General features: G+C 37.2%; 1 protein-coding gene across 4 annotated transcripts in view; it reads right to left on the bottom strand.

The window, feature by feature from the left end:
• The window catches only part of MACROD2 (mono-ADP ribosylhydrolase 2), a 2,160,736-nt gene that overhangs the window by 1,449,861 nt on the left and 692,359 nt on the right, over positions 1-18,516 (bottom strand). For all 4 annotated transcript variants that reach the window (XM_058287576.1, XM_058287574.1, XM_058287575.1 and 1 more), the window contains one exon: positions 3,210-3,326. In XM_058287576.1, the coding sequence (XP_058143559.1) occupies positions 3,210-3,326 (117 nt within the window). The remainder of the gene's footprint in view (positions 1-3,209; positions 3,327-18,516) is intronic.

Here is an 18,516-nt window from a genome sequence, read left to right as displayed (position 1 = left end):
TATGAAAAGGATCTGAAATGATTCATTCATTTGATAACTCATTCATTCACATTAATTCCACACATGTTTGTGGAGACAGTATATTAGATGTTGACACTAGAACTGTGACTGAGATGGACAAACCTCACCCTCCTGAAGCTTACTCTCTGGTGCAATGACAACAGCAAGACTAGAGACAGTCAACACGTCAACAAGCTTTTAAAATCTATGGAAATCTAAATTTGATTATGAATCCAAAATATCCAATACTGTAAAAGAAAATATCCCCAAGAGGTCCAATTACATAAGCAGCCCTTCATCCACCTCCTAAATCATTTCCTTCACAATAACCATCAATGAAATATTCACCAGTATTCCCTCCACACCTAAAATTGTTTTTGAAAAGAATGATTGGATAGTGCTAAGCCTAAAGAAATCATTCAAAACAACCAAAGTAGAGAAAAATAAACCAAATCTCTGGGACTTATCATTTCACCAATCATGACTCACAGAACACAGATCACAAGTATAATTATTTCAAATACAACCATTTATGAATAGATTAATTTAGGAAACATAAAAGCAAAGACCAGTAAAAAAATTACCAAGTTTCCCTGTAATGCAGACAATAGCATTTTCCAAACAAATTGCTTATGCATAAAGATATTATCGCTTGTGACTGGATGACTGACTTTAGTGCCCCTGTAATGATCAACCCGCTGTCACAGCGGACAGATAGGAACTAGTCTCTGCTGTCAAACTGTCATGGAATTATTAAATATGGAGGGAGAAAATGACCCAGACAGTATGTAATGAGTTCCCTTTTCATTTTCTCAGTACAAAAGCACATCTGTGGATTGTTAATGACTCTGAAATGGATGAACTAAATTGATGAGAAAGAAAAACATCTCTGAGGGATAGGAAAAGGGAAAATGAACACACATCATATTTATAAAAAATAATTTAAAATGTAAGGAAAGGACTTGTGGAAGTACCATGAAGTCCTATAAAGTGGCATACAAACGGAAACTATTATTACTCATTTTTGTATTATTTTCCATTGTGTTTTTAATATAAATTGTTACTCTTTTTAAATATATAGAAACACCAAGACTTATTCACAAGGATTCCATGTCTGTGACATTCATGAGGTGGCATTGCCGCTGCAGTCTGGTAATTTCTGTTCTGCTGGATGGCTTCCCACTAGACATGTACTGTGGGCCGTGTGCAGTGACTTGAGTACACGCAGACCCTCGGCATCTCAGCACATGAGGATTCTGCACCAAGTCCTGGAGACTGACTTTCCAAGTCCTGAATGCTCATCCCACAAAGCACCACTTGCCTGGGGATGACGAAGAAAGCCCACCTCAGCTCCAAGATATGACTCAGTCACTGGAGATCCTCAATGGCAGGTATTAGCTTGCTCATCTTTGTACCTCAATCACTGGAACTGTGTGCATTCCCTCAAATAACGCCAAAAAACGCTGAATGACATTCACAGGACACTGAATAATTTATTCAGAGGCCTATCAAACACAAGGAAACACATTAAAAACAGTATCACAAGGTCAACCCACATACTAGAGGCACCATTTTATGTGGTCACATTTAGGGATTCTGAGGTCCTTTCTTTCTAGAAAGCTTATAGTTGAAAAAGGATTTATTTGTGTTTTCACTGTGTTCTAAATGTACGTATACAGAAATAAAAATGAGTATAAAAACAAACTGCATTGGTAAGTCCTTGTAAGAAAGAAAGCAGTGAATCAGTTGGACACCATGCCTATTGCTGGATTTCAGCACAGACGCAGGCCTAAAATTAATCAACAATCTGCTTGTTCTCTATCTCATAAAGGTAGCCTGGTGTGAAGCTGGCAAAAGGACCAATACCTGAAACACAGAGCTATCTAATCCTGGGAAGGGAAAACACCTGTAATACTCAGATCATGGCCTCTCTGAGCCAGAAGAGAGAGCTGCTTGAGACACCACTGTACACAAAAGGGCTGCATTCGATATAAATATATATTCCAAGTAGGAGCATGAGGCCATTTAGCAAACGATTTGCCTCTCTTACACAAAGAAAAAAATACTAACAAAGAAAAATGAGACGTCGTTAAAGGAAAAAAAAATGTGTATAACTGATATACCCTCACCAGCAAACTCACCGTGATCAATCCAGAATGCAGAATCAAAATACTTATTAAAAATGCTATTTCATATGTTACTGTTTATTACAAACACTCAAATTTAAATACACTTTAATGCAATCTTCCCAATATAAGATATTCTCTCTCCATTCATGCATATCCACGGGAAATTAGTTCTTATTCAACCTGTCTACACAGAGCTCAAATAGGAACCTCTAGATTGGGTTATAATTTTCAGTCACATTTTCTCCAATGCTAAAACAAAAACCACTTCACTTTCAATAAAATATATTCACAAAACCAGGCAGTATCATAAAAAGCAGGTGAATGGGATAAGCAATGAATTGGTATCCCCATTTCCAGGTCAGTGCATACCATAACAGTGCAATGAAACCTTCTCCCTCCATCCCAGGCCCTAGAGATATGTGATAAAAGAGCTGTGCCTTTTACCATCTTCTCTCAGTATTTTTTTTATCCCTTACTGCACCCATCCAATTGGCCAAACGACTAAGCAACAAGGTCAATCAAATGCAGTACTTCTCTCTATTTAAATTTAATGGAAATTTTGACCATTCTGCATTCAAAGAGCAAATACTTTCTCACACTGACAACCACATTCCATTGGTTTTTCCTAAAAGCAAAGTGTGACAGATGCCTTGGCTGTAATTGCCAATCAGCCTTTACATGGCAGCTGAAAACACAATACATCACTTTGATCTCCTTTGCTCTAAACACATCCACAATCAAGAAACCTGAACAAGGAATAAGAAATTGGCATCATTTCTAGAAGCTGTCACTCCTTGGCACTTAAATACTATAATGTGTCTTTTGCTCATATTTTTATTTTCCTGTTTCAGAGGTACCCTATTGTAGACCTGACAAAAATTACCTATAGCTGAAAATGTATGTATATTTGGAGACATAGTTGAGAAACACATTTTTATTACCACATTCAAAATATGAATATAAGAGCATTTAATTAAATACCACCACTTCCATTTTCTTTTAAAATATTCATTTGAGGAATAAGGCAAGTTAAGGGTTCTCATCTGATTTTGAAACTGTTTAGAAAAAAGTTGTACTTACATTTTGCGGGCAGGTCATAGCCACATGTTATTTTTGCATGCCCAGTATCACAACCATTCAGGGTACGGCATTCAGCTAGCAAACAGGGACCAGCTGCTCTGTGAATACAGCCATCCACTAGAGAAAAGAGAAAAAAGTTAGCCTGTATTTGGCCTTTGGGAAATAAACATGAAACTTGAGATGGGAAGAGAAAAGGAACTCAATTTCTTCCTTTTGGAAATCATCATAGCCCCATGGTAAAAAAAAAAAAAGATCTGCCAAATAACCCACAGTGTCCTGTCCTTCAGATATTATGCATTCTGTGTGTATGTATGTATGTGTGTGTGTATGTTTAGTTTGTGTGAGCAGAATTAAAGGGTTATAGACTGGTGTGCTGGTAAATAATAAACAACAGCCTCTCTGGGGGCGGAGGAAGGATCAGGGATGATGGTAGAGTTTTATATCCATCTTTACATGTAAATTCTTTAACAGATTTCTCATAGTCTGCTAATTCCAACATCTGGATCATCTATGAGTTTGTTTACATTGACTGATTTTTCTCTTGGCTCTGGGCAGGCCACATTTTCTTGTTGCTTAGTGTATCTAATAATGTCTAATGATATACTGGACATTGTTATGTGATATGCTGTAGATAGAACCTTTAGATTCTATTACCGTCCCTCAAATAGTATTGAAGTTTGTTCTAGGAGTTTTTTCTCCTAAAGGGCATAGGAAGAGGTTTATTGTTTGTGTTATCTCCAGCTATTTTAGTGACTGGCTTTTTATATGTGTTTAATAAGTTATGAAATGAATTCAATTAAATTTGGTAGAAAAAATAGTGTTGCTTTTGTCAACAATATTGAGTAAGTGATCAGGTTACTCAAATCCAAAAAGTCACCAATAAAAAAAGGTAAGGGTAAATATAGAGCCATAATGTTGTGGTCACAAATCTGGTGATGAAGAATTATAATTCACAGAATCTGAAAATTCATTCACCTCTTTTCTCAGATCTGGTGCAGTCTGTTAGAAAACCTGCTCCTTTAATTTCACTAAGGATCAGGGTTAAAAGGCAGCCTGCTGAGTGGTGGCAAGATATATGAAACAACACATTGGTAACTTTCCCATAACCCCCCAAGAGGATGTGTTGAAGGAGGGACCAATGGTCACCGGTCACCATTCAGCATTCAGGCTGGCACAGTATCTGTTCAGTCTAAATATGTCTAACCTAATTACAACTGAAAAGAAAGAAAAGAAAAGAGAAAAGAAAAATGAAAAGAAAAAAATGAAAGGAGGGAGGGAGGGAAGCAGAAAGGGAAGGGAAAGGGGAAGGGAAAAAGAAGGAAGGAAGCAAATATGCCCTAGCTCAAAGGTCTAAAAGATAAAGTTGAACACAATTTCTGAAGAACAATAGGACTATTCATGCCTTTTATTCTACTAAAGAATATATACTGTAGGAATAAAGAAAATGCAACCAAGTTCCACAAATAAATAAAACAACTATATATTGAACTTTTTCAAGACGACTATGGTTAGACCCTATCTATGTCTTTATTAAAGTCCATTTATTTTTCTTCCTAGGCATGTTAATTAAACAGCACTTCCTAACCTTCTTGTAGTTAGTTATGTGGAGTTATGAGACTGATTTTTGTTCAGAAGAATATGAGTAAAAGTGATGTAACTACTTCTAAGTCCAGCCCAAAATCATCTCCCATACAATCCTCCACATGATCTTCCATTATCGGCAGGTTGAATGAAGAGGACGCAGGTTCCCCAAACCCCCAGGAGATGATGTGGCAACTGAATGGAAAATACTGGAGTCAATGAATGACTGCATGGAGCAGAACGCTATTCCCATCCTCACAACCAATACTAGACTTTGAACTGATGGCAAATAAACCTTTATGTCTAGCCACTTAGATTTGGAGATGTTTGTTATAGTAGTTTGTTTCTGTTGTAAATATCTTAATGGTAATTGCCATTCAGATTGATGGCCACAATTTTTAAAATTTGTATGCAAAAAATACCAATTTTACTACTGGAAAGAACACATTATCTCAGCCACATTCATTTTCCTAAGAATGTTTTAGAGTGTTAATCATGCTGGACCCTAAAGGCTCTGAACATCCAAAGACAGCCTCTCCTCCTATTTCATGGCTGTCCCACTAACTTTATGACAGAAACCAGACTACCAGAAGATAAAGGCAAAGGACTGCATAGAAACCAGCTGAGGAATGGTCAGCTAGTTTTGGTGTGAACACTGAGGTCATTCACGGGGCTGTTTTTTTTTTTTTTCAGAACTAAGGCGAATTGGGCTGCTGTTTCTTCAAAGATCAGGCTTTCTGCTGCAGGGACATACCTGTCATTTCCCATCCTGAGAGCCAGGCCAAATTGCCTGCAGACAAATGACTAAGGCTTCTGATTCCCCAACATTTCTTCAAGTTACTTAACTAAAGCTAAATTCAGAGGATGTTTGCATATTTAGTTAGGTCATCTTAGCTAGGTTTACTTAGAATGTAGCTGTTAACCTTGACTGAGAGTGGGGTATAAAGATGGGTTTTGATTTTGCTTTGGGGGAACTGTGTCTCACTTTAGTCAATATTACCTGGGGCTTTTAGAATTTTAGAATGTTTTTATAGGATCAGTTTAGTCCACTATTTAAATACCTAAAATAAAGACAAAATAGATGTGACAAGAAACTACATCACATTTTTGGACTAAGATTTCTTTTTCCTCACGGATTACAATCTGCCTCTCTGGCATTCCTCAGGTGAACTTGTCCAATTTAAGAATAAATGGGGAAGTGGATGTGGTTCAAGAAATTGGGCTCCCATGTACTATATGGGAGATCCAGAATTTGATTCCTGGGGCCTCCTGGTGAAAGCGAGTTAGCCTGTGCAGAGAGCTGGCCCAGCAAGATGACGCAACAAAAAGAGACACAGAGGAGGGACAATAAGAGATGCAGTAGACCAGGGAGCTGAGGTGGCCCAAGAGATTGAGTACCTCTCTCCCACTCCAGATGGAGACAGTCTTAGGATCAGTTCCCAGTGTTGCCTAAAGAGAAGACAAGCAGACCCAGAAGAACACACAGCAAATGGACACAAAGAGCACACAACTGGGGGGGGGGGGGGGGCGGGGGGAGAGGAGGATAAATAAATAAATCTTAAAAAAAATAAATGAACAGGTTGATTGTGAGAAAGGAAGAGAAAACGTAAGCAAAAAAAGTACTGAACAGGAGCTCATCTCAGATACTGTGGACTGATGAATGTAAGAGCTAGCAAAGAAAGAACCAGCAAAGAGTTCTAAATGGGTGCTTTGAAAAATAATAAAAGCACCATTTAGCAGAATCCAGTTATTTAGGAATTGATTCTATGAGGTCTCTTCCTTGTCTTACAAAGACAATGTCTAAACAGTTTTTAGCAAGGTGGATTTTGACGTTCTGAGATCTGCACATACTCATTTAACCTTCTTTTGTAAATAAGAGACAGTAACTTAATCTAAAAGCAGCCACATGAATCATATTAGCCTGAAAAATAAGATGCTTCTCTCATTGAATATAACTTGAGAAGCCCATGAGGATACAAGAAGGCTCTTTTCAAATCAAACCAACATAAATTTATTAAACTACCTTTCATAAAGTATTCTGAAAGAAGCTGTGATGAAATCAGACAGTAAAGTAATAACAACAACATGTCACATCTTTTGGTTATTTGCTGTATGCCTGCTAGGGTGTTAAGTGGCTTACAAGCCTTCACTTCATAAGAGGCAGTATGGAAAAGTAGAAAGAAGATGATTCTGGAGTTTGGGAGGTTTGCGTCTTAGTGCCATCCTCTTAGAGGCCTATACCTTGATTTTCTCGTGTGTACAATGGGGACCCTTATTGGACTTCCAATCACACTCACAGGGTTTTTGTGAATAAATTAGTTACTAAATGACAAGCACTTTGAATAATAGCTGGAAAATAGCAAATATGGAATAAATATTGGCTGCTATCTCATATAAAGCTAGGATCTGTCAGGCTTTCCTTATAGTCCATGTTCTTAACCACTACTCTGTCCTATCTCCATTCATGCTAAGAGGTACAAACCACAGTCCCTTCTTTTTGAACCCAAGTAAATAGGAAAGGGAGGTCCAGAGTCATGTTTTCACTGACAAAAAGTAATCTATAATACATAAAATTTCTCAATATGGAGACTTTATCATTTACTAGACCAAAATGCATTTACTGAGTCTTTTGGGAATGTGTCACATGTTAATAGCTTACATTTTATAAAGCCCTTATGATAAAATTGACTGTCTATTTCTCATAACAATTATGCAAGTTGGTCTAAGCCTGTATTGCTTTCCCCATTTTATAGCTGAAGAAACCTCACTAGCACAAGAATAGATGACTTGCCAAGGTCATCTACCTCTTAAGTGGCAGATATGAATTCAGGTTTTATGGCTTCAAAGTGTGGTCAATATTACCTGGAGAGCCTGAAAAAATGCAGACTCTTAGTCTCAACCCCAAATCCATAGAATCAGTCCCTCCAGCAATGGGGCCCCAGAAACTGCATTTAATAATCTCCCCAGTTAATACAGATGCATGCTGCCAGTTGATTACCCTCATATCACCTTGTTTTTTCTTGACAAAGCTCCAGAGAGTAGTAAGTAGCTGAGCCTGGGATGAATGGTCAGGGCATGCACTCATTATATACACAAAACCATGAGTCCTGTGTTTTATGAATCCGAAGATTCCTTATAAATTGAATTAGAGTCATGTCCTTACATCTCCTGAGACCTAATCAAATATCTGAAGAACCTTTGCCTTAACAGTTTGCTTTTTATTTTATTTTTTCTTTTTTGAAGTAGGTATCGGGGATTGAACCCAGGACCTCATACAGGCAAAGCAAGTACTAAATCACTGAGCTACACCTACTCCCCAACAGTTTGCATTTAAAGCAGACAATACTAATTGCAACTAGAACGGAACTCCAGCAGTAACTATAATTTTGATTAAACATCACTTCATTTAATCAATATATGGTGGTCATTGGTACATGCTCTTAAAAGTAGACCACAAGGTATTTATATAGAGGAAGGAAGAAAATATTCAACTTTTTATTGACATTTGTATTTTTACATAAAAAGGTAAGAATGGAGTTAAAGTTTACTAATATTTAACATATATATTGGCAGTTGTGCTTATATATAATTTACAAATAAAAACATGCATATATATAGGTGTATACTCAAAAACTTTGTACTGAGAGAGATGTACAATAAAAAAATTTTGGAGTCAACAGGTCTGTGACTCAGAGCTCTAGAATCAAACTCCCTGTCTCTGTTACTTAGAGTTTCTGACACTATAGCATGGGAATATTAGTACGTACCTCATATGGGTTTTATGAGAATTAAATGATATAACGTTTCTAAAATGCTTAGTTTACACAGTGCCTTGATAAGTGCTCAAAGAATCTTAATGCAGTAGATGATTTGTAAAAACTACAGCAATTATTCCCATCTCTGTATGTATGTCCTTGGCAATGGGGCTCTGCAGCTCTTCCCAGCAAGAGATGGAATCTGTTTCCCCTCTCCTTGAACGGAAGTTGATCTTGGGACATGCTTTGTCTAACAGAATGACACAGAAATGACTCTGTGCCAGTTCCAGTCCCAAGCCTTTGGGAGTCTTTCATGCTTCCGCTCTTGTTCTTGCAACCCTGTTCAGTCCCCGTGTGGACAAGCCTGGACCAGCCTGCTGAACGATGAGAGACCTTGTGCAACTAAGATGAGCGATGCCGATGAGGCCTTCCTGGACTAGCCAGCACCCACAGCTCCTGGCAAAAGACCACAGACACCTGAGTGAGCCCAGCAGAGACGGGAAAAACCGCCCAGCTCTATGGCAAACGTACAGAACTGTGAGTTACATAAATAAATAGCTGTTTTTGTAAGCCACTAAACTTTGGGGGTGTTTTGTTACATAGAAAAAGTTAATTGATACACTTAGCCAGCAGCAGCAGCAGCATTAGAAAACATACAAAGCAATAATCCATTCTCAAGTATAGACACAAAGGATTGTGGTTAAATAGTTGTCCTATCCTCTTGGGGGAAGAAAAACAATATAGCTGAAGAAATCAGATGAAAAGTTGATTCCACTAGAGGTTACCTATAGACAGCATGAAAGATTAATGTGTCAGGTATTGAATAGCATCAGTGCTCCCTTTAGGGAGGAGAAGAAATATCCATGAGAAAAGACAGTACAATGACAAGAAGATCCACGGAGCTTCACAGTTGCTAGAAGAATGTGGTTTTGCTATTTGAGACCTGCCTTTGGCTGTCTTAAAAATTATCTTCTATTACGAACCTCCTCATCTTGCTGGTCAATTTGAAGATGAGATTTGGGTGGTGATCCCAGGAGATGATAAATCTGACGGAATAAACATTTACACATTTCTTAGCCCAGGAACCTGGAGCAATTTTCAGTGTTGGGTCACACACCTAGCTACATCATCCCTGATCCAAAAATTTAGGGAATGAATCTTTAAAAATAAGGAGATACATATATCTTCTAGAATCTAAGACCAAACTACTTGTGTGGATGCCCAAGAAACAATGATTTTGTTTCTTTTATTGAACCTGAATTCCCAAATGAGGACAAAAGAATATTTCTCAGAAATATTTAAAACAGAACCCCCCCCCCCTTTCTTTTTCTTGGAAAAAGTGTGAATAAATTAACCCTATCTCATCATTAGGTTAGTTAGAGGGAGCGAAAGTCAAGATACTTAAAATCCTGACCAGACTATGATAAAGATATATTTGGTTGATGCTAACTTGAAGGTAAACAAATTATTTAAGACCTTAAGATAGCCCACATTTCATCAGCTTCTACCAGGAAAAGATATTTCTTTCAACAACCAGGCTAGACCTACTCAAGGTAGATGCTCCTGAAGCATCCAGAAAAGAGAATGAGGGGCATGTTTTTCTGGAAACCTATAGAGACAGTTTGAGTGAGGAATAAGTTTACCATCAAAGATGACAGGGATTTCAGGGGAAGGTTCCATCAACTAGGGAAGAGTGCTGTGAGATGCTAGCTAATAAATTAAAGCTATCTCTTGTGTTCTATCAGTGTCCTTTAAAAGCTTAGTAATTCACCCTTTTTTTTTCTTTTTCCTGGTAAATTTGGCAGGATCCCTTGGGGGAAAAAATGCAACTCAGTTCTTATTCAGGGGCCTCCTCTTTCCTTCATCCAAGCAGAGACCACTCCTCAAGGAAATATGAAAAGGCAGATCTCCACACTATAGGCCTTGACAGAACAATTCCTCAAGCAAGGGTTACGAACACCTACGCAGTAATGGAAACTTTGACTGTGAGTAAAGAATAATGCCTGTATTGTCAGAGCAGCCACAGACCTGCGTCTACTCTGTGACATTGTCTGGGTAAAAGGTACAGCTCGTGCCCTTGTTTCTGTGACAGTCTTCTTAATAGACACCAGGTCAGGCAGAATCAAAGGAGGGAAGCCTCTCTCTTTCCAAGAAATAAGAACTGAACCAACTAAATACCTCCATTTCTACCAGATACACCCATGCAAGTTCAGAACCAGGGCTGGTGTGGGTCAGTATAAACAGGTGTCTCTGAAACAACCTCATTTGTTTTATCATAGTCTTGAGACCTATGAAGAAAGGTAATCCTTCCTCAAGGAATTTAGTTTTTAGCTTTCAGTCATGTAATAGGATCTCTTATCTTCATTTTCTTCCCAGGAAGAAGTAAATATATTGTTTTATGGCTCATACTTCCATCCACTCTGAGAAATTCTAAGGGTTATAGGTGAGATGATAGAGGATTAAAATCTTCAGTGGGAGGAAAGAAATCTCTCAAAGTTTCACCTGATATCAAAGGAAAATTATAGGTCTAGTAGTATGTATATATTTGTGAGCATATAAAATCTTGGCATATACATAAAAGGAATCTTTATTTGGTAAACCCTTTGCCACTTGCTCTGCTTTTCAGAGTTTTAAAAGGACTAATGACTAGTGTATCTTTGGATCTAGGGAGAAAGAGCCAGCAGCTCTTCCCTCCAAAGCACACTAGGAGAGAGCACGTCTTTCCCCAATGTATCATCCATCTTCTCGTCTATTATTTATTTTCAAGTGGAAAGTTGAAAATAATCTTATGTGAAGAAAAAAGTTAGGGGCAAAAACTACTTTGATTGTCAAGCAATAAAATTATTCTTTCTTTTTGACATTTATTTTCTGATTAAAGAAAAAGTTGGGCTTCACTTACTTAAGACCAATTTTAGCAGAAGGTTACTCCCCCCCCCTATATTCCATAACTTTGCTGTTGTTTTTTTTAATTGAAAACTGTACCTAGTGGGGTTCATAATAATTTATCATTTTGATGAAACTTTGCTATTTCTTTCCAGTAAAAAATTCCATATGTACACCTGTATATTGAAGTTTTTGCCCTTAAAACCCAAATTCTCAAGGAAATATGTTTTTTAAAAAATTATTTGAGTAAAAAAGCACCATATGCCAAATTAATTCTAGTGTTTGTTTTTAAATCTAACCTAAACTGATGAGAACATGTGGTTTTTGTAAGTTGCATATCTATGTACTCATTTAAAATATTTCTAAATAAATGGGTCAGAACAGATTTTTCCAGGGCATGTTTCTCCTTAGAAAAGATGAAGGATTTCAGAATTATTTCTGTAAGGGATGAAAGAAGAAATTAGCTTCTTTTTACCATGGAAGGTTCCTAGTGCTAAATAACCAGACCTGAAATAGAAGATATTGCCCCAAGAGACCAGGCCTGTGCTATTTGAATATCGGTGATGACCCCAACCCTAGATCCCCAAAGGTGCCCTCCTCCTGCAGACCTGTTGTCAAAGGAAAACGCAATTCTAAAGGTATATGGACCAAAATTTCATTTTGCTTCCCCTTATTCCAAGTATAGGTTCAGTCACCAGGTCCAAAGCACTTGTTTCATAGCTTCTTCCAGATAAACCTCCTCCAAAATCTATTTGTTCCCCCTCAGAGACATGGGTTCCCACCCCTCACCCCCAGATCGGCAGCTGTTCTGCTAGAAGAGTCGATTTGGTGGGAGTGCTGATTCATATACTTACACATTAAAAAACGAAAATACAGAAGCAAGACCAGTGGAGGTGATTGGGGGCAGGGGGTTGAAATGGGTCTCTGTGTGCCAACAATGAAAGTTTTCTTCATTCTTTGGGTTTGAAGAATAGAGAGCTTGGAGAGGATAAAACCAAGGCTTGGGTAATCCTGCAGCTCATCAAAATGTCTATTTTCTTTTTCCCCAGCGGAACCATTTTGCCCCATCTGAAACGTTTGTGGGAGAAGTTAAAACGAGCCTCATGTGCTGTCCTCCACAAAGGAGCCCTATATTTAACACAGCACACGAATCCAACACCTCAAACGGTTTTGAAGAAAGCTGTGTTTAATATGTGGGCTTATGAAATAAAAAATACAAAATTTCTTATCCTGGAAAAATATGCAATGAAATTTACAAGCAAAATAAGGAGGTTGTGCATAATGTAACACTTGGCAAGAATTTTAATCAGTGGATTGGCAAGGCTAGATGCAACACTTCAGTTCCTTTCAAGACATGTCTGAACTGCCTTAATTTAAATACCACACACTGGGTCTGAGGAGAAAATTTAGGAGACATTGTGCTTTCTGCAGAAGTGCTGACTAGCAATAAAGCTAACTGCAAAGGGACTACCGTCGATGTGATAACAGCTTCAACCTCCGGGAATAAATGAGAGCAAGAGATGGACTTGATGTTACTGAAGAGCACAGCAACACAGATTTACATTATAATAAGGCATTCCAGCCGCATTACTTTAAGCAGGTAAAGCTGCTTCCAGGTATTAGTCTGACTCAGTCTTGCTATAAAGAGCACAATTCTGGACCCTGTCAGAGGTTTCAGGTCGGATTATTGTTTTCCCAATTGGAAAACAACAGAACTATCCAGTAGCCTTCAATTCCTGAGCAGCCTGACAGCAGTTAAAACGAGTTGAAAGTCAGGTCATGTAATGTGGGCCCCAAACTGACCATCATAGAAAGAGTTATAATGTGATGAAAAGCTCCAGGGAACCTATTAAATCCACCATCCCTGTCAGGCCAAAACAAGAGCAATCCTGCCTCTGCAGCTATGATTTTTAAAGAGTCCAATAAGAAAGCATCTTATCCTTCTGCCATTGCACAACACTTTAATAATTAGCGTCCAGTATTTTATATAAAACCTCTGGAACTGAAATATTAAGAAAGAGAAAATCCCAAAAGTCAAATGGTAGGGTTATAAATCCTACAGTGTTTGGACTTAGCTGTATCACTTTTGTGGAGTCTTTTCCTTATTAAAAAATACTCTTTAGAACTGTTTATGTTCTTAAGATCAAAAATGAAGCAATGTCTGGAAACACAAGATGTTGCTAAAAAAAAATTCTGCAGTTCATCAGTATTATAAAAGGCAAATGAGGGATGGGGAAGAGAATTTGCACTAAGCTCTGCTGCACTGGAATCAAAGGTGAAGGGACACAGAATATCCCCGACTCTGTAAACTTTCCTCCTAAGAATGTTCTCAGAAATTAACTCAGAAATATGATCTGTTTAGGGAAAACACTGGTTATTTTATGCTACAGTATTTCTTTGCTAGACAATAAAGAATTTACACACATAATATTTGGAGAAAGTTAATTTTTATTGCTGTTATTATTTCATCCTGACGTAACAACTGCATGTGATACCAGAACTTACTAATGAATCCAATTTGGGACCTCATTGCCTCGTCAATCATACCAATGCGTATTTGCTTCCTGACTCCCAGTGGGAGTTGCTGTGAGCTGAGCTCTTAGCAGAGCCAGGAACCACACCTCACGGACTCTTTCTTTCATTGCTTGAACTAAGTTTGTCGTGTAGAAAAGGAATCCAGGTTTTTCTAAAAAGAACTTTTAAGAGAGTACATATCCTGTTAGCAAATAGCCTAATGATAATTTGATAGTTTAGGGTGAAAATGAATATAATTGATGACAGAAAAACAGCTCAATACCAGGAGTCTAAAGAAAATGGTGCCTCCAAATTCATATGGAGTGCGTGATTCTTCACGATCTTGGGAGAATGTGAACCGAAGTGTTCTTGAATGGGGAGATAAAAATGCCCTGGAATATGTCATGGCCAGGCCTAATGGCTGTGAGAAAATGAAATTCAAAGGATGTATATATATATAAGATAATTATGCAAGGAAAGTTGGCTTGAGGGAAAAATTCTAATAAACTAATTTTGGCACATGAAAATTATTCCAAAATGATTGAAATTGGACTAGAATGGCTTGATAATTAAAGAAAACACTGTGAGACTTAAGTATTATAAAATCGGCAAGCATAATCCCTGTGGGACTTATCACTTCCAACTACGGAGAAGCCAAAAATAGAGCCAATTGGAAACTAGAGAAGAAGATAATCACTACTTTCATATGTCTATTCCTTTAGAGTAAAGCTTAAAAATGTAATTCACATGTCAAGGATTAGCATCTTAAAAAAATTTTTTTGCCCAATTCTTAGTAGACCTTTCCATCCCCACCCTCTTCATCCATATTGCAGTTAAAAATAAATTAAAATTTCCTTGAAGTTAATTCCCCCTTAACTCTTCAATCAGTTAATTCTAATCACTAAGCAGTGATGTACTGTTCAATAAGCTACTCTTCTAATCGTTTATTTATTTGCATTTTCTTCAACAGACTCCCTAGATACCCACCATGTGAACAGAAACCACTAAGCACTGTAGCTTGAAATACAAAGATGCAACCTTTCACAAAATGGCATCAATGTCACAGGTAATAATTGACACCTAACCAAGTTCTCTAGACCGTGCCATTTTTTCTCCCTTCTACTGCAGCCAGCAAAATCCACCATTTAGTCAAAATCCTAATGCTGTCCTCATGTAACTTTTCTCTGCCATGCCAAGATCATTTGTCATTCCTCTGAATTCAGGCAGAATTTGTGAAAAAGGCTCTGACTGGTTCCAGGATCAGGCAGAAGGGACAATGTTGTCCACCACTACTAAATGTGATGCTAGGCAGGCTGCTTAGCCCTTTTGAGCCTCAGCTTCCTTTTTTTGTAAATTGGAAATAATAATTCTTATCTTGAAGGTTGTTGTAAGGCAACTTAGGACATGGTAGATAATCATTAAATGGTTGCTATTGGAGCTACCAATAGCCTTGTCCTTTTATCTGAAATTGGGGGTGTTCTTGCAATGGCGTTGGTTTATAGAGGACTCTAAGAGGCTAAAAGCTGGCCTTTGTCCCATGTCAGGAAGGCATATATCTCTTGCAGGTATTAACACTCTATGGTGGTGAGCAAACTCACAGCCCCAGTACTAGTATGTGTTGATAACAGTCTACAATATTCCCAGCATAAATCTTCCTATGTCATTGTATGCCTAACCAAAAGAATTGAAAGCAATGATTTTCTCTTTCAATGAGAATGACATGTTCCTCGGCCAGCCTTCTTAAAATTTGCCATGTGAAATTATTTCACATTCTTTTCAGCCCACTCAAAGCACATAAGGGCTTCCTGAAACATGGGTCTTGTAAATATTCCTGAATGTCAGGATTTTGGCTGTACCAGTAGAACTAGGAAGGACTCCAGTTGTATCTTCCCGTGTTCTTACTGACTTATGAGCCAGACCCTTGGTATCTGATGCACAAGTGAGAAAAATATATAAGGTTTTCTTTTTCATCTATTGTGATTCTTTAAAAGCAGAAATCACCTAATTATCACCTTTGTAATGGACAAGAAGAATTTAGAAACTAAAAATATGTTGCCCATTAGGACAGTAAAGAAAAGACAATGCTACAGCAATAAGTGCCTTAAGATTTATTTTAGAACTAGAGAAGCAGAAAAATTATAGCAAATAAAAAGGTCAATTAATTGGTAAAAATAGACAACCAACCATATTTTCTGCTAATGGTCATAAAACCCAAAGCAATAGGGGAAAGAAAACCAATTATTTTAGTGTTTTCCTTATTCAAAGTCAAAATTAAACTGTGTACTAAAAATGTTACATGATCAATAATTTGTATACATTGTTTAACTATAAAACTAAATGCCATGACATAAGGAATCTGAGAATATTGCAGCCACTAAAGTGTACCTATATATTGTATGGCCTTTTTAAATTTATTTCGAAAATAATTTCAAAATTACAGAAAAGTTATAAAGCCATTATAAAGAAGGAATGCCTTTATCTCCTTCTTTTAGTCACCCAGTTTCTTCAATTGCTAATATTTTACCACATTTGTTATATAACTATACATATATAATAACTGTTCTTATTATCAGTAGTCTTTTTCTGAATGGCCTGAGCAAGATAAAGACCTGATTCCCCATCAACCCTAAACGTTCCAATTTGCATTTCCCCAAAGAAAGGACACCCCCCCTCTATAACCACCTTACCACACTCCCTGTCAGAAAATTGATATTTACGCAATTCTAGCATCCTACTCTACCTTGTTGATTGCCCCTTTCTGTTTTCTGGAGACCAGAATCAAATCCAGCATAACTGTATATAAAGTTGACACGGAGTTGAATGATTTATGGAAGACGTCTTATTAGAATAACTATTCATTATTGCTTATTTTTCACAATGTTTTTTAAAACTTCTTTACCACCAGATATGGCACCCTCCCACCTTGCGACCTCTAATTAGAAAATGTAGTCACTTCCATGTCCCTTGGAAGCTAATTTCTAAGACACAGAAAAGAAAGAAAATGTGTTTTTAAGGGATTGAGATGAAAGCAAATTGTTTTTCACTGCTCAGATTGCACATTTGTTAATAAAAGTATATGAATATTTTAAATTTCTCTTGTACCCTGGTTTCTAGAGAAAATATATTTTTAAAACGCCCATTCGAAGTTGTACTCCCAACCTCAACTGAATGATACCACATATGTGCCCAGTACAGTATCAGCTACAATGTGTATTTTTTATAATCATTGACTAAATTAACAAATCAGCTTTAATACAAAACTTGTTACTGAAATATTTTAAAGCATTTATGAAGCAGAATAGCCATTAACATTATGTGAGAAGCATGGCTACCCTGAGGTTTTTCAGGCTGTTATTTATAGTTTGACTAAAAAGCCCACATCTTTAAAAGCCTTTTGCAATGAGCTATTTATTTATTTATTTTTATAAAGGAACATGGACTTTTTCTCTAGAAAAACATAGGCTCCCCTATCTAGAAGGGATCTCAATACTTTCTCATCAGTAACAAAGTATGACATCTCAATGTGGCAAACTCACTTAAGCCTGGATGCAATTCTAGACGAGTTGAAGGGCAAGAGGTTAAGCCATAGCTGTATTTATCAATATGCTTTTAAACCAATGAGTGGATCAAGTAACATACAGAGCAAATGGGAATTAAATGTAATTAAAATCACTGTCTCAACAGACAGGGCAGGTTATAACCTTCATACTCTCAAAGCAGGCCCTCTTCCCTCACATGCTTCTAAGACTCGTAAATTAAAAAAAAAAAAAAAAAGAAAAAGGCTTTGAAAGTGTTTTTAGGATGTTGGATTTACTTTGTTTTTAGAAAACCTGAGACAGTAATTCAAAGCAAAGATATCTAGGAGAAAGCTGGAGTCGAAACACCGAAATAAATGGCTAAAGTTGTAATGATTTTAGCTTGTTTTACATTATTTTGTTGACTTTAGACTTTCTTATGCCCTGAGCACATATGGTATCTAATGTTAGTCGGACCCTTTTCTCCAATAGTGTTTAGGTCCACATAGAATTTCTGTGGTTGTAACCTGAGGCAAGTGGGAGTGGAGAGAAAAAAATGGGGAAATTTTAAAAAGTATAATTATGTGATTTGCTAGTCCCTGGGGTGCTAGCATTCCTTGTGCTAATTTCTGGCATAATCGGAACTGCACCATAATAGAAACCCAGGAAGTGTCTGGTGGTGGCTGAGTAAAAGCTCCCTTGGAAGATACCGCAGAGGATGTTTGTCTCTAGCTGGTGAGAAGGACTGAAATTACAACATTGCTACAAGATATTCAAAAAGGAAGAAGAAGGTATAGATTGAAGAATTACTAGTCCAACAAATATTCTTTTAAGGATGTTTGCTATTTTCGCTTTTTCTGATGATGTATATATTATGTATAGAAAATATAATGGAGAAAGAGAAAAATAAAAGTACAAAAGTACCCATACTTCCCAAGCCCAAAGATAACTTCTTTAATGTGTGGTAAATTTCCTCACAGATAAACTAGCAAACAAACATGCCTCTATGACTATATATACACACATGCAAGCATTCCCAATCTTTCACTTTAAGGTATA

The sequence above is a fragment of the Dasypus novemcinctus genome, chromosome 24, assembly GCF_030445035.2.
Source record: "Dasypus novemcinctus isolate mDasNov1 chromosome 24, mDasNov1.1.hap2, whole genome shotgun sequence".
Lineage (NCBI taxonomy): Eukaryota > Metazoa > Chordata > Mammalia > Cingulata > Dasypodidae > Dasypus > Dasypus novemcinctus.
This window is presented reverse-complemented; position numbering and strand designations above follow the sequence as displayed.